Genomic DNA, 16,554 nt, shown 5'->3' with positions numbered 1-16,554 from the left:
GCCTACAGCGGCGTTCTTTTAGCGCATACGTATTTTACACAGAGCGCATTGACATGTGTGCTGCATGTAATATCTAACCTTTGACCTCAGCGGCGGAAGTTGAAGTGGATGATGAAATCAGCGGCTAGGAGGATCCACAGAACTCTAGAGTTCTGTGGGAGGATCACAGAACAGCGAGAGGTTCTGGGTTGGGATATACGGAAGCTTTAAAGTGCCATTCGACTTGGAGACTTGGCGAGATAATTTATCTTGTCAAGTCAACATAATAGCTCTATCATGTCGACTTATCAACTTTATAAGTTGACATGGAGACAAAAATTATCATGTCAAGTCGACATCTAAAAGTGACATGTCGTCATGGTGAGATAAGGTATCTTGCCGAGTCAACATCGAAAAAAGTTACATGTCGTCATGGTGACATAATGTATCTTGCCAAGTCGACATCTAAAAAGAATACATGTCATCATGGTGCATAAGGTATCTTGCCAAGTCGACATCTGAAAAAGTTACATGTCGTCATGCCTACATAACGTATCTTGCCAAGTCGACATCTGAAAAGTTACATGTCATCATGGCGACATAAGTTATCTATCCAAGCTGATATCTAAAAAGTTACATGTCGTCATGGTGACATAAGGTATCTTGCCAAGTCGACATCTAAAAAGTTACATGTCGTCATGGTGACATAAGGTATCTTGCCAAGTTGACTTACAAAAAATTACATGTCGTCATGGTGCATGGGTCATCAAGCATCCATTGCATTCTCTGTACATAAGAATTTCCCTTTTTCTAAATTTTCTTGAAAGCTACATTTTTTTTCTACCCTATACTCTAAGGAGTTGTTTGACAAAAAGTGACAACTGTTCTAAATATACTCAGAGTTTAAGATGTGAAAATGCATACTCTGAAAAAATGAGAAATTTTGTGTAAAATGTCAATGGAGAAATACTCCTAAAAATACTGTGATTTCATCAGTATTGCCATTTTGCATAACTGACAATGAAGTACTAGATAATGTTAATGAGTGTAGTTTCCTTATTCACTCATGATTAGATCAATTATTTTTTTTTAATTCATCGTCTTCCATACAGTGTGTTCCTAAAAAGGAAAGGCAAGTTCAAAAGTCAACTGAACAATACATAGTTTGTTTTTTCTTGTAATTTGTATAATGGAATAAAAAGTGGCTCTCCATAAGCTTTGATTTAACACCTTGCTTGCGTCAACGTTGACATGAGTTAGAGAGTTAGGGTTCTTTGAAACTTGGAAAAAGTAGATGTTGTATCATTTTTCCTCAAAGAAACCTTACTCGATCTGCAACAAAACCCATGGCAATGTTGACGCAAGCAAGGTGTCAAATTTAACTTAATGAGCTACTTTTTAATCCAGCACACAAATTACAAAAAAAAAAACAACTATGCATTTGTGATATAATTTGCCTTTGAGGTTTGGTTTCCCTTTTTTAGGAAACACTGTAGAAACACCGGACTGACTTGGGTGGAATTCCCCTTTTATCGAGGACTGCTATATAGGCATGAACTGGGAGATAATGCACCCCTTTCAGACACAAACTAAGGGTTTAAGGTAGCTAATAATACAAACTGCGAACAGACTGTATTTTCTGCTTGCAAAATGGGCAATCTCTTCCTTCATTCTCTTCAAGGACTGTGCTGTATGGAAGGCAGAGTGTGTGCCCACATGAAATGAAAAAGCTGTCTTTCTTTCTATCACAGCATATCCCACACAATCCTTGTGATTCTGGCTTGATCAGGACCTATAAAAAGGGTGAGAGAAGATGAGGAGGAAGATGATCAAAATTAATACCATGGTATATATTTTACAAAAAAATGAAATCAAAACCATCAAATATAACAAGTGAATGCGTACACGTGTGTGTGTGTCCGTCCATGCGTCCGTGCGTCTGTCCGTGTGTGCTCAAATGTTAGAAAATGCTACTTCTCCATCATTTCATGGCCGATTTTGATTTTGATTGTTTTATCTGATAGGGCTTGGTTAGGGCTTCCAAACTTCTACACGAAATAGTGAAATTCATTAATTATGCAAATACATGCAAATTTATTCAGCTTGGATAGATAACTTATGTCACCATGATAACATGTAACTTTTAAGATGTCGACTTGGCAAGATACGTTATGTAGGCATGACGACATGTAACTTTTTCAGATGTCGACTTGGCAAGATACCTTATGCACAATGATGACAATAATATGTAACTTTTTAGATGTCAACTTGGCAAGATACCTTATCTCACCATGACGACATGTAACTTTTTAGATGTCGACTTGGCAAGATACATTATGTCACCATGATGACATGTAACTTTTTAGATGTCGACTTGGCAAGATACGTTATCACACCATGACGACATGTAACTTTTTAGATGTCGACTTGGCAAGATACCTTATCTCACCATGACGACATGTAACTTTTTAGATGTGACTTGGCAAGATATGTTATGTTGCCATGACGACATTTATTTTTTTAGAAATCGACTTGACATGATAATTTTTGTCTCCGTGTCAACTTATAAAGTTGATAAGTCGACATGATAGAGCTATTATGTTGACTTGACAAGATAAATTATCTCGCCAAGTCTCCAAGTCGAATGGCACTTTAAAGCTTCCGTAGGGATGGATACTGAAGATCCTACATTTTTAGTCAAATTTAGAATCCTTGAGTGTATCTAAGAATGAGTGAAGAACTGCCGAAGGTCCTGAATGTAGTGTGCATGCAGCAGGCCCTATACATTATGGTTGCTTTTTTTCTCTCATCATAATAAAATGCAAAAATCATACAAGGTTTGAATTCAGCCGAGGAGAGTAATAAGAAGACTGTTTGAATAAATATGATAGTTGATAGCAATTCATTCATCTTCCGGTAAATTATATGTGAGATCATTATAGCTCTATGCTTGTTACTTGTTGAAATAATCCCAAACTGCAGCTCAGTGAAGCTATGCGTATGCGTAAATGCGTATGCTCAATTCTATTATTTCTATTTTTCGCCCTTTTCTTGGAAATTGACTTAAATTGAAGAAACCCGGAAGTGGCATCAGAAAGTTGCGCTGATGACTTTTTTGTTTTGTTTGTTTATGTTTTTGATTTTGTTTGTTCAGTTGTTTGCTTGTTAGCTGATGAAACCCGGAAGCAGCACCAGAAATAATCTGCTCCCTTAAAAAAAAAAAACAACAAACAGACAAAAAACAAAAAAACAAGCAAACAAACAAACAAACAAACAAACGTGGAGACGGCGGTGTCTGTGTGTGTGTGTGTGTGTCTGTGTCTGTGTGTCTCTGTGTGTGTGCGTGTGTGCGCGTGTGTGTCAGAAGTAAGCTTTGCTATTTTAATTCCTATTCTCTTTTTACCTCCTCCAAGGGAGGAGGCTATATGCTTTCATTTGCGTTGGTTTTTGTTTGTTGGTTGGTTCGTTGGTTGGCTGATTGTTTTTGTGCAAAATAACTCAAAAAGTTGTGAACGGATTTGGACGAAACTGCATGAAAAGTTGATGATGACACAAGGAACAGATGATTCAATTTTGGTATATTCGGGAAGTTGTGTGGATTTTTGAAGGATTGTTTGGTTTGTTTGTTTTTTGAACCTAATTGGGAGTTCAAGCTGCGCGTATTTGAGTTTGCATCCAAAAATCTGTGGATTGCATGTGAAACGTGCTGTGCTCGGGCGAGGTGCCGCGCAGCTGGAAGCTGATGACGTGCACAACAATCAGCATTGTGTGTAATAGTGTATGGGTGGAAATTTGCTGTTTGACGGATGTCTGTGCTCTCAGAGTGCTTACCTAGTTTTTGTGTTTTTTTTTTTTCATTTGTGAGATTTCTGTAAGCTAAAGTTTTTTTATTATTGTTCTTGCATGCGTTGGCTACAATTAACCCGTAAATGCATCCTCCGATAATTTTAACCGCATTGTTGGAAGATGATATAGGCCTGATTATAATGCGGACAATGCAATAAAATAACGTTCACAAACTCTGAAAAAAATAATACGTATACTCTTTTTGTTCCTCCTCCTCCTCCTTCTTCTTCTTCTTCTTCCTCCTCCTCTTCTTCTTCTTCTTCTTCTTCTTCTTCTTCTTCTTCTAAAGATCAAATATCTTTAGTATTATATACAATCCGTATTGAATTAATGAAAGGGGTATCCTATAGTGAGTATGACGAGTAGACCTATACACTTGGGTTGAGAACTCCGTATACGTTTACGTTGGTGGCGGGTCAGAACTGCGAAGGAGACAGACCATTATTCTTCTCATCAATAGTTTATGGAATGATAAGCATTGATAGGACTTCAGTGGGTAACGGTCACATAGCTGTTATACTTTTTTTAAATGCGAAAAAAAATATCGTTTTTGTTATAAATGTTAAAAGATATCAAAAAGTCATAAGACCATGCCATTCTCGATTTGTGCATGCAGTTTGCATTTGGGGAATGATGAATGGATAGGGCATTTTATTTTCTCAAACTTTCATATCTACTTTATCTACCTATATTTCAGTTTGTATACGTTTGACGTAAACAGATCCTCTGTATATAAACACATGACAATGTATCTGAGCACAATTGTCGCTGTTCGTTTTTCGTGGCAACCGAGAGCATAAAATTCTGCCAAATTATGAAAAAGGCAATCCTATATTCCTCAGGCGCGGAGCAGTAATTTCGGAGCATACAGTTTCGCGCTATCGTCTTCATGGAGAGCCATTCATCTTAATTTGGGACATGAGCATGCTAAACAATATTAACATCATTGGGAGAGGATGAAATCCCACCGGTTTTCTCGATAAGCTTTTTCTTCTTTCTTTAACGATCTTACAGTCCATGGAGCACATGGAGGTGCGTAGGCCCTACAATTTTTATCACTGACATGTTGACTTTCAACTTTGTTCCAACACGCAAATTATGCTGACATGATATCAGTGTGTAGGAGTAGCAGTGTCATGATATCATTGCCATGGAAACGTCTTCTTTTCGTCTTCCTCCTCCTCCTCCTCCTCCTCCCCCTCTTCCTCCTCCTTCCGAACCACGTACAAATGCACATGTACACAATTGGATTTTAGATAGCAGATCATGAATGAGATGAAACATATAGTGTAACGGTTTTACACGCTCAAGAAGTGTGATTTCACGGCCGGCGGAACCGGGGGAGGGGGATGGGGGTGGGGGTGGGGGCAGGGGCTCTCCCCCCCCCCCCCACACACACACACATTTTTGAAGAAAAAAATAGAATGAAACCTTCGAGCGAGATAAGGGTCTTTTGTGTTTTTTGGTTTTTTGTTTTGTATTGTTTTGTTGTTGCTGTTGTTTTGTTGTTGTTGTTGTTGTTGTTGCTTGACAGCTGAAGAAGTCACCCGGAAGTGGCACCCGATGTTGCGATGAAGGCCTTTTTTCCTTTTTTGCTTGTTAGCTCATAAAACACCGAAACACGGAAGTGGCCCCCTCCCATTTTGAAAACGTGGCGCCGGCCATGTATGCATATAATGGGAATTTTATGCAAACTGGTATAGTTGAGGTGATGGTGTCCCATGTCGATACCTCGCAAGTCTCCTGTTATTATAACCTGCACGCATATTATCACTAAATGTCCTCTTTTTTTATACATGAAAAGAAAAGGAACAAAGCATATTATCTTTCGCATAACCTTATATAGTGTCTGTTGCAAGTAGGCCCACCTATATAGCGACGATGATTTATACAAAGGGACAATTTGTAGCTGCTATATATTATCATTAAATCATAATCTTAAGAACTGAATGATGGGGCCTGGGACACCATCCCTCATCTTAATCATGATAAAGTTATTGTGAAACATGCTAAATTTAAAGTTTCGTGGGATTCATTTCATGCCTGATATTGAATAAAACCTCTGCCTTTCTGCCTTTATAGTATAACCATTATTTCCCCCGCAAAACAGGTCAAATTGTGAAGGGCTCGTGCACTGTAAGTCCTTCATTACGTTCACAGAATATTATTGTGGCATTATACGGTAAAACAAAGAAACAATTATTGTCTCATCAAAGGGCACGTTACTCAAGTGGTTCCCTAGAGACGAGTATAAGAGGGAAATTGTGTGGTGCTCTTGGTATACCCAGTCTCCTTATGATAACAATATAGACTATATTATTAATATAAGATTTTAGGTTATTAGTGCGGAAGTTTACAGAGAATAAAGATGTGAGGTTACATGTATTTTTTAGGGTAAATTTTCATTGAGTGTTTGTATAAGTCAGCAATATTACTCAAGAAGTTATGAATGGATTTTAATCAAAATGATCAGGATTGATCTACTGATTATAATGGGGATCCAAACCATGATTCGGATCCAGCTAGCTGCTATTGTTGTTGCGCATCAAGCTATATGTAATACATCATGGCGTTGATGATTATTACAAACACAATGTTGGAGCATCGGAGAAAACTTACTTATTCCCTTTTGCATCCAAAGCATGAAATTTAGAAAAGCTGTCTGCTGCATGGAATGTTTCAGGAGGTTGACAAGTTTGAGTCATGTACGGTATCCCATCTCTCACATAAAACCTGTGCATGCAGTGTTATAGTACATCCGAAGAGCAGCTGTCATAGTGGAATCTGATACGGCAAGCTGATGCTAATACAACTTACCGTGTCCATGTAAATTGCAATTCCCCCTTTGCATTGACACCTTCCTTACATATAGAACTGTACAATGTTTGCTGGTGGTATATTATGGTGTAATTTAGGAAAAAGAATTAATCAGTTTCATCCAAAATCTTTTTGCTACAAATCAGCGAGCTTTTTAGAGCTCAGGACGCGAACGCTATAAGACAACGCAGTCATTGGACAATGGAAACTAGTGTCTCGCACATGATGCACAATACATTTCTTTCTTCTTTTTCTATTCTTTTTTTTTGCCTAATCACTGTCGCAGTTCTAAAGCTTGCTAATGACTACAACCATGACAACGCAGTAAGCATCAGCTGAAATGGTTGCAGAAATTACCGATTAAAGAACAGTCTATAGTACTTTTTGATGTTATGCATAATGCATGGTTGTCCACAATGATGTAGTAATCATACCAGTAGATCATTTTATTTAGACGCCATGGTAGCAGGAGTTTCAAATGACATACGATGAGTTTTACGAGAATAAGAAACCAGTTGCCCAGTTATAAATGATTAGTTATATTAACCTATAGAATGTTTCTTCTGTCACTTTCATACTGGCCTATATCCTAATTACAAAACACTATAACTAAAATAGAGGAATTTTACATCTTGGTGGCCCTCTTAGTAAAGATCTGAAATCAAACTTTGAATGCCTTTTAGGATTGATCCATTGACCATACTCTTTGCATTACAATATAATATAATTTCTGTGTTTCTTGTATCTTGTGTATAGTGAGATTACCATTGTGGCGGCAGTGATCTAGGCCTACATAGGTATACTATTGGCTGACTTGTCAAAATAAGCAATACTTTGCTCAAATTTAATATGGCATGTGAATTGAAATATGGATCATTGGTGTGCACACGTCGTCCCATAAAAAAACAACAACAAACAAATATCACATAAAAACACACGATTTTCACCATCATTTTATGAGAAATTGTATATCACTTCAGATAATAATGGTACACCCACTTCGGCGAGCCTCTAGAATATCTGAAAAGCCTCAAGGACGTTAGAGTTGCATCATCCAGATTCGGAGTCAGCACCCTCGAAGTCAACCGACGGCAAAACAAGGTTCAGCCTCTGGCGCCCAATCACAATGTGATGTTTGAGCTCTCCGAGGGCCTCCTATACTTTCTAGCTTACATTATTTTCATCATTTTGTAATCATCGCCATTGTCATAAAATTGTTATTATCATTTTAAGTTTATGAAGATTCTAGGTTATGAAGATTACAATTGAGACGGGCACACACACTTTACGCCATAATACTGAATGTATACTCGTACATGTCTTTCAAAAATTGTCTATGTAAAAGTTGAATTGATAATGTATCACCTTGTATTATGTATTTCCTTTTTGTGAATTGAAAAATGATTATTTGAATTGGATTGAACTAAATTGAACTGAAGTGAATCAGAAGACAATGTTAGAGAAAAAAGACAAATAAGAAATCATGTGCGTAACACTAAATGATGCATATAAAAATGTGTCGCCAGACAGCACATATACCGGGCGAGCTCACCAAGTGTATTCTATTACATACGTCTTCCATAAATCGCTGCGCTGCAAGGGCGTAACCCTTGATCAATGGCTTGCTGACGTAATCTGGAATTTGAGCCAAGGTAAATTCAGGAATAAGATGATTAATCCTAAAAATACTGAAAAATGCTAATCAAATTTGCCTCTATTATTTAAAAAAAGTGATCAATGAAAAAATGAAATGAGTAGCAGCGGTGAAGTCAAAACAAGCAATTATTTACATGTATTTAGTTAACATGTTATCCGATGTTAAGGTTCACGGTTTTAACAAGTTATCAGTCCTTGCAATGATGTGATCTTTTGAACTAGCTCTCCTCATTATGGTAGAACGGTCACCTGACTATTGTGATACCGAAGAAAGTTTTCAAAATGTTTACCAGATAACAGAATTTCCGAACTATTTAGAGAAATAATATTATATAAATAATATATATTATATAAATAATATTATTATATATTATATAAATAATATTATATAAATATAATATAAAATAATGATAATTGAGAAGACTGCACTGCGTGTTTTTGATGCGCTTCCCTCTCTTTCTTCATTCAAATCTGAAGTGTCATTCACCTCACTTGATCTTATTGTGACGTAAATGCATTGTTGTCTCTCACCTACTCTCCCTCTCCTCCTCTTTCCCTATCTCACATCACACTCTCCTTCCTTGTCTTCTCTCGCCCCTCCCCCCCCCCCCCCCATCTCCCTCTTGACTGAGTACCAGTCTCAACACAATGTTCCGACCTGCGTCAGTTTCGTGTGAGAATCAGCTGCGGCAGACCACTTCGCTGGATGCGGAACCTCTCGCACGGTAAGATCAGTCGACATGTTGCGCTTAATAGTCATGTATCCCTCTTTTGGTTGTTTATATCAGATTGTATACAAATCAAAAAAGTATATCTAAAATAATAATTAGATCAAAGAATGGCACCTTTTATACTTATCCAGGCGACATTCCTTTGCATTTCTCGCTTTAAAGAAAAACTGATTTACTATGGATTTTTGTTTGTTGCATCACTCACTTTCTTCTATTCGATACTTTTAAGAGTGGAATATTAAACTTAAGATATAGAAAAAATGAGGTAGAAGAAAATGTGCCAGACTCATGGCGATGTCTGTAAGGACAAAGAGACGATGTGTTATCAAGTGCAACGAAGAAGCAATACCACAATGCCAGCTGACGAATATATTAAGTAATCACGCCGCTTTTCATCGAATTGATGATTGACGCTGATGTGATCGCATCTGGTATGTGAGTTTTCATCTTCTGTCATTATTATTATTATCATTATTATTATTATTATTATTATTATTATTATTATTATTATTATTACTATTATCATTACTATAATTATCATTATTACTATTAGTAGTAGTAGTAGTTATAGTAGTAGTATAGTAGTAGTAGTAGTATATACTAGTATCATTATTACTATTATCAACATTATTACTACTATTACTATCATCATCATCATCATCATCATCATCATCATTATTATTGTCAAGTTGTAACACTCTATTATATTCCCTCTCATTAATTGGAGTGATCCTCTTACTTCTCATCACGCACACCAAACTGGCCCGACTTCAATTCAATCATAGTTTATTTCCAATCATCGAAAATAAAAAAACATAGTACAAAGTATACATGTGTTGAAATAAGGTTCAAACGTTTGCAAAAGATTCATGTAATATATATACGAGACAAATTATAGAACAACATATAACATGTACAATATTTAGGAAAAACACTGTATAAATTCTTCGTGGGCGAGCGGAAAATAAATTCGATTATGGAAAATAGTGATCCACTAAAAAGCAAAGCTTGTCGGACGTGGATCGCTAGATAAATAATGAGTAAATTATATACTATTCTATAATAATATACATGTAATTATTTTGAGATACACCGGTTGGGAAAAATATATAGAATATAGAATACTTACAAAACGATGATCTGAATAAGCTGTTTTAGTTCGACTAAATCAAAACCGTCTTCTACAGATTTTCAATTTCAAAGTTTTCTGTATGTCGTCTATAAAAAAAAAAATAAAATCACTCGCTGTGTACTAGATTAGCCAAAAATTGATCAATCAACCGGACGCTTACTGGAACATGTCGTTTACATATCAACTTTATGGAAATTACAATGTAAAACTGGAGAAAACCCACTATCAGCCTCAGGGCTGTTTTTCAGTGAGTCCGTATATATCAACATACATGGTATAAAACAACAAAAGTAAAATACAAAACAAAAATTGCATTCACAAACACGACAAGAAACATTGACAAAACAAAAATACAGTAACAAAGTTTGATAAGGGAAAAAAATGTAGATACAAAAAACAAAGGGAAAAAGTAATCTAGACGAAAAAAAAAATCATACAAATCTGCAAATTACCATATTAAAACGGAGTTTGGAAAATGGTACAATTAATGTTTGACACAAATCTATTCAATTGGGTTTCACATCTGAGATTAATCGGGAGGCCGTTATAAACTTTTGACGCTACATACAATGCGCTGTTTCTCTTGAAATTTGTGTTTGGCTTTGGGAGGGAAACTTTGGATACGTTATTTCTCAGTTGGTAATGTGACAATTTTGTTGTTAATTTAGCAGAAATCTCCCTAGGAACAAGTTTGTGTAGTAGTTTGAAAACCAAGCTATTGATATTAATGCGATGGGCTCGCAATGTATTCAAAATTTCATGCAGATAATGCCTAAGAAAAGGATTTTCCCAAAATACAAAATGATAATGAAGATTATTCGGCCTTGTTTTGCAGCCGGAAACAGCTAACTCAAATATGATTTTTAAAAAAGTCTCTTTTAGCAGGTGGAAGAATTGCAAATTGATATAGAATGACGTTGAAAAGGCATGCAGAAGAAACTTAAATTACAAAATTAATTCCCATATATGCCATCAGCATTGAACGCCTATGAATCACAATATTTGAAATATTTCCTCATCGGCATACAAACAACATTAAAGTTTGATGTTACTGTTATTAAGATTATTGTATTAAGGTACAAGGATTTTTACCCACATAATGGTATAATGCAACGATATTCATCGCCATTGCTATAATGGAGCATCATTAACAAAATGTTACGGTTAAAAATAGATTTATCCATGTTCTTGATCGGGTAGAAAGCCACCCCAACAACCTTTTCTTAGTTCAAAAATAATAATAGTAGAATATTCTGACAAAGACAGACACTTTGTTCCAATCTGCGTCATGCGCATAGTATTTATGTCAAAATCACAAAGAGGCACGAAAGCCAACTGAATTTTTACGCGGGAGATCATCACTGATTAGCCAGGATCGTTAGCGGTCAACCGTAGCTATCGATCTCGCCGACGTTGTTGGCAAGAGCGTGTTTTGGTGAAATATGAATTAAGTCTGGATGATACTATGGAGCTTCTATACTCGTAGTAGCTCCATGATGATAAATAATCATATGCCGCTGTTCAAAGATAGTCACAGCGGAGTGACCTGGGAAGTTAATCTGCGAGAAGACGAAAACTGCATGCAGCTGTGATAATTTCGTGATGATCCTTCAGAACTCTCCTTGAAATAGGATCATTAATGAATAAGACCTGCAGTCATCACTTAAAGGAGACCTCCGGATGATTTTCAGATTTTTACATTTATGAACAACAATAAATTATACTGAGGACAGAGTTTCAGAATTTATGATAATTGGGATGAAGAATAAGAATATTTTCAAAATTTAGAACAAATTGCAATGAACAAGGATGATGACATGGCAGAGTCACCATAAGAATGCATGAGATGGGGCTCAAGGAAGAAGAAGGCATGCATAGATTATACACAGGTGAACTCTCAAGCAAGCAGTATTGTAATGGAATCACACTGCTACATTTCTGAAATATGTGAACCTCCTATGTCATCATCCTTTTTCGGTGTAATTTGTTTAACGTTTTTCAAAGTATTGTTTCTCTGCTCAAGAACCACAATAAATTCCACAAATGTATACATGGAGTTGTCGATTTGTGTACCACATGGTGTGAAATTATGAAAATCGTCTGGAACGCCCCTTTAACATTGTTGCAACAATAAATTCAACTTTGATTTGCTCTGTCAAAATCCCCGATGGGATAAAGCATCTGGTCGTTTGCAAGCCATTATTGCCGACCAATTATTGCAAGCTGATTACGCAGTACCCGCATAGGCGGGGACAAGATTGATCAATTTTTAGTAATCAATATACCTTGGTCCAATGAAATGCAGCAAGGGAATTGACACAAATTTGCACTGGCTCGTAGACTATAGGGAAAGAAAAGCGGGTAATAGAAAACAGATCAGGGAGCGCAAAGCACCAATCTGCAACTATCGTGACTATAACTTATAAGAAAGGAACGTCATCTATTGCATTAGACTTTGTATGCATGCAACATATACACACTAAGCCCACTATACAGAAAACTGCTGAAAGCGTAGTGACAAGCAGCATTTTAGATATGGGAATATTATTGGATTCTATACTGTGTCGAATATTGTGTCTGCATATAAAACATGATCACGTAGTCAAATTTCTTACCATGAGCAGGTGATAAGTAAATACACTTTCAAGAAAAAAAAGTAAGAATAGATGAAAAATGTACGTCTTCTATTCTTCGGAATGGTTGCAGATCTTAGGCTAGGTAAATATTGACATCATAGTATACGGATGTAGTCTATCAACTTGGACTTTTTCTTACTCTCAATTAATTTGTGTGAGGACTTTTTTAATTACTCCAGCGTAATCTTTACAAATTTAGACGACAATAATGATATGTTTTGTTGTTGTTGGTTTTTTTTTTGCAATTTCTAGCGAAACTTGAATCTCACGATCAGATCTCAAAGATCTCCAGCTTATCTTAAGATCTTCTAAATCTTGAGAACGTTATAGTAAATAGTTCTTGCTTTTGTTACAGAATTCTCACAGATACACAAAAGGAGAAATCACTTCTCAAGTATATACCAGTAACATTCGAACTGGTATAGGATACAGGACGGTTGACCTCAGATGGATCAATTTCATGTACCAAACTTTCCTCATGCGACTCCAAATGCATCAACGACCTACGAGAACGAAACTTGGCTAACCACGACCGTCGCTGCGGACCAACCTATGGACATCGTGATGGCCAACCCGGCGAAGATTCAAACCTATCTCACCATCGTCACGGGCCTCTTCTGCAACGTCATGGCCGTGGTCGTCTACACGCGACCAGGGTGTGGTCGAAGACTCACTCCGTTCACTCTCCTCATCACCACGCTCTCGTGGGTCGATCTCGCCGCCATGCTGTCCTATCTGGTGCGGAAGGGCGTGAATACCCTCATCCCAGACGCGACGCATTCCGCTTACTGCGATCTCTTCGGGTTCTTGACCAACTTTTACCCCATCGCCTCGGGCTGCATGACCGTCCTGCTCTCGGTCGAGCGCTACACCGCCCTCGTGAAGCCCTTCAAATACCAGAACCTGTTCGGGGTCACCAAAGTCAGATGCATGACAGTCGTAATGTTGTGCATGTCTGCATTGATTGCATCGCTACCGTTTTTGAGGATCGGATCTTACCAGAGGGTAAGCTTATTAGCTAAAATTCGATTTCATTTGATTTGATTTGATTTGATTTGATTTCTGCATATTCTTTTAATGCGAGAAAACCAGTTGAAAACTGAAAGTTACTGATTAATATTTGAACAGTGAAAATACACAGAAACAATGGAATGATTGACTTATCTAATGTGCAGCACAGTTTTTCTTTATGTAATACAAAATAATACACGGAAGCCTTCAAAGATTTCATCGAAAAAATGTAGCTACAAACGGCAGTTTTTCTACTGTAAAATGTCAAAATTTTCAAGCTCGCTCTCTTCGCTCGCTCGCAGTGAATCGATACGCAATTCACCTGATGTTGCTGCCAGTAATTGTCAGCAGTTGCGCCCGGTGGCATGCGCTAAACCCCCCACCTTTAATTTATGAGCGAAAAAATATGGCTAAGAACGGCAGTTTTTGGACTGTAAAATGTAAAATTTTCAAGCTCGCTCGCATTTAATCGTTATGCAATTCCCCTGATGTTGCTGCCAGTAATTGCCAGCAGTTCCGCCCTGTGCGCCCCCTCCCTTAATTTCCAAGGCGAAAAAAATATGGCTAAGAACGGCAGTTTTTGGACTGTAAAATGTAAAATTTTCAAGCTCGCTCTCTTCGCTCGCTCGCATTTAATCTTTATGCAGTTCCCCTGATGTTACTGCCAGTAATTGTCTGCAGTTGCGCCCGCTGCTCCCCTCCCCCCTTAATTTCCAAAGCGAAAAAAATATAGCTACAAACGGCAGTTTTTCTGCTGTAAAATGTCAAAATTTTCAAGCTCGCTCTCTTCGCTCGCTCGCATTGAATCGTCATGTAACTCACCAGATGTTGCTGCCAGTAATTGCCAGCAGTTGCGCCCGGTGGCATGCGCTCCACCCCCCCCCCCCTTAATTTCCAAAGCGAAAAAATATGGCTAAGAACGGCAGTTTTTGGACTGTAAAATGTGACATTTTCAAGCTCGCTCGCATTTAATCGTTGTGCAATTCACCCGATGTTGCTGCCAGTAATTGTCAGCAGTTCCGCCCGGTGCGCCCCCCCCCCCTAATTTCCAAAGCGAAAAAAATATAGCTACAAACGGCAGTTTTTCTACTGTAAAATGTCAAAATTTTCAAGCTCGCTCTCTTCGCTCGCTCGCATTGAATCGTCATGCAATTCACCTGATGTTGCTGCCAGTAATTGCCAGCAGTTGCGCCCGGTGGCATGCGCTCCATCCCCCCCCCCTTAATTTCCAAAGCGAAAAAAATATGGCTAAGAATGGCAGTTTTTGGACTGTAAAATGTAAAATTTTCAAGCTCGCTCTCTTCGATCGCTCGCATTTAATCGTTATGCAATTCACCTGATGTTACTGCCAGTAATTGCCAGCAATTCCGCCCGGTGCGCCCCCCTCCCTTGATTTCCAAAGCGAAAAAAATATGGCTAAGAACGGCAGTTTTTGGACTGTAAAATGTAAAATTTTCAAGCTCGCTCGCATTGAATCGTTATGCAATTCACCTGATGTTGCTGCCAGTAATTGCCAGCAGTTCCGCCCGGTGCCCCCCCCCCCCCTCCCTTTATTTCCAAAGCGAAAAAATATAGCAACAAACGGCAGGGGTTTTTTTTACTGTAAAATGTCAAAATATTCAAGCTCGCTCGCTCGCATTTAATTGTTATGCCTTTCTCCTGATGTTGCTGCCAGTAATTGCCGGCAGCTGCGCCCGGTGCGGCCTCCCCCTTTATTTCCAAAGCGAAAAAATATAGCTCCAAATGGTAGTTTTTTTTTGTTTGTTTTTACTGTAAAAGATAAAATCCTAGCGACGCCGGTGCCATTTCCCCGCTTGGTTTCCCTCAACAACAGTAAAAGTCTAGGGATTGAGAGCTTCTTATATTCCAAATGTCTGTCCAAAAAAAAAAAAAAAATCTCGTTACATTAGTCAAAACGCACCCCCCTCGAAAAAAAGCTGGTGACGCCCCTGTAATCACATAGTACGAGCAGATGCCATTTACGCATCTAATGCTTCAGAAAACCAGAATTGATTTTGAAGAGCTCTCCAAAGCCCTTGCAACAGAAAACCTTTTAGCCAGTGAATGCAAGCAATCTTGTTCAAGAGAGAAAAAAGAATAATTATATCGTTCATACGTTACCACTAAGGCAGTGGCAACATGTAAAACCATTAAAAAGAAATCAAAGCCATTCAAGAGTCCCTTTTGTTCATACATTAAACAGTTTTCGTAAGTTTTATGCAAAATCATTGCATATGTGCGTGCGCGCGCGCGTGTGTGTGTTCGTTGCAAAGTCAATTTTTAGCTTTAGCTGATTTTGTTCTTTTCTGTGTTTGTTGTGTATGTGTGCTTGTCTTGTGATATTATTCTTTCTGTTATGTCTGTTTAAATGTTTCAAATATATATAATCTAATTAAAAAAAAAAATTAAAAAAAGTGTGCGTGTGTGTGTGTGTGTGTGTGTGCGCGCGCGCGCGCATGTGTGTGTGTGTGTGTGTGTGTACCGAATACGAGATAAGGCTGCAGTTCCGAATTTCGTCGTGGCTACGCACATTCTTTGCCTCGCTTGCCTTGTTGAGTACTCGAGTAATCATGTATGGACTGTATAAATATAACTCAATTCTTTTGGAACATTTCCTCAAATGCAGCAGGGGTAGTGTCAATTTATACATTGTATACATTAAAAAAAACGCAGCTAAAGTCAAGTCATGCAGTAATCTTAAGAATGCGGTTTTCTCTAAACAAGACATCAAAGTGTGATCTATTAG

The 16,554-nt window shown here is 37.8% G+C and overlaps 1 protein-coding gene across 1 annotated transcript in view; it reads left to right on the top strand.

The window, feature by feature from the left end:
• The first annotated feature begins 13,244 nt into the window (after positions 1 to 13,244).
• The window catches only part of LOC139730972 (prostaglandin E2 receptor EP2 subtype-like), a 9,506-nt gene continuing 6,196 nt past the window's right edge, over positions 13,245 to 16,554 (top strand). Inside the window, exon 1 of the mRNA XM_071641855.1 lies at positions 13,245 to 13,802. Within this exon, the coding sequence (XP_071497956.1) occupies positions 13,245 to 13,802 (558 nt within the window). The remainder of the gene's footprint in view (positions 13,803 to 16,554) is intronic.

Source organism: Diadema antillarum, unplaced genomic scaffold, assembly GCF_040938485.1.
Source record: "Diadema antillarum isolate AM-2024a unplaced genomic scaffold, OU_Dant_1.0 scf00000022, whole genome shotgun sequence".
Classification (NCBI taxonomy): domain Eukaryota; kingdom Metazoa; phylum Echinodermata; class Echinoidea; order Diadematoida; family Diadematidae; genus Diadema; species Diadema antillarum.
The sequence above is the reverse complement of the archived record's forward strand: the minus strand, read 5'-3'. Positions and strand labels throughout refer to the sequence as shown.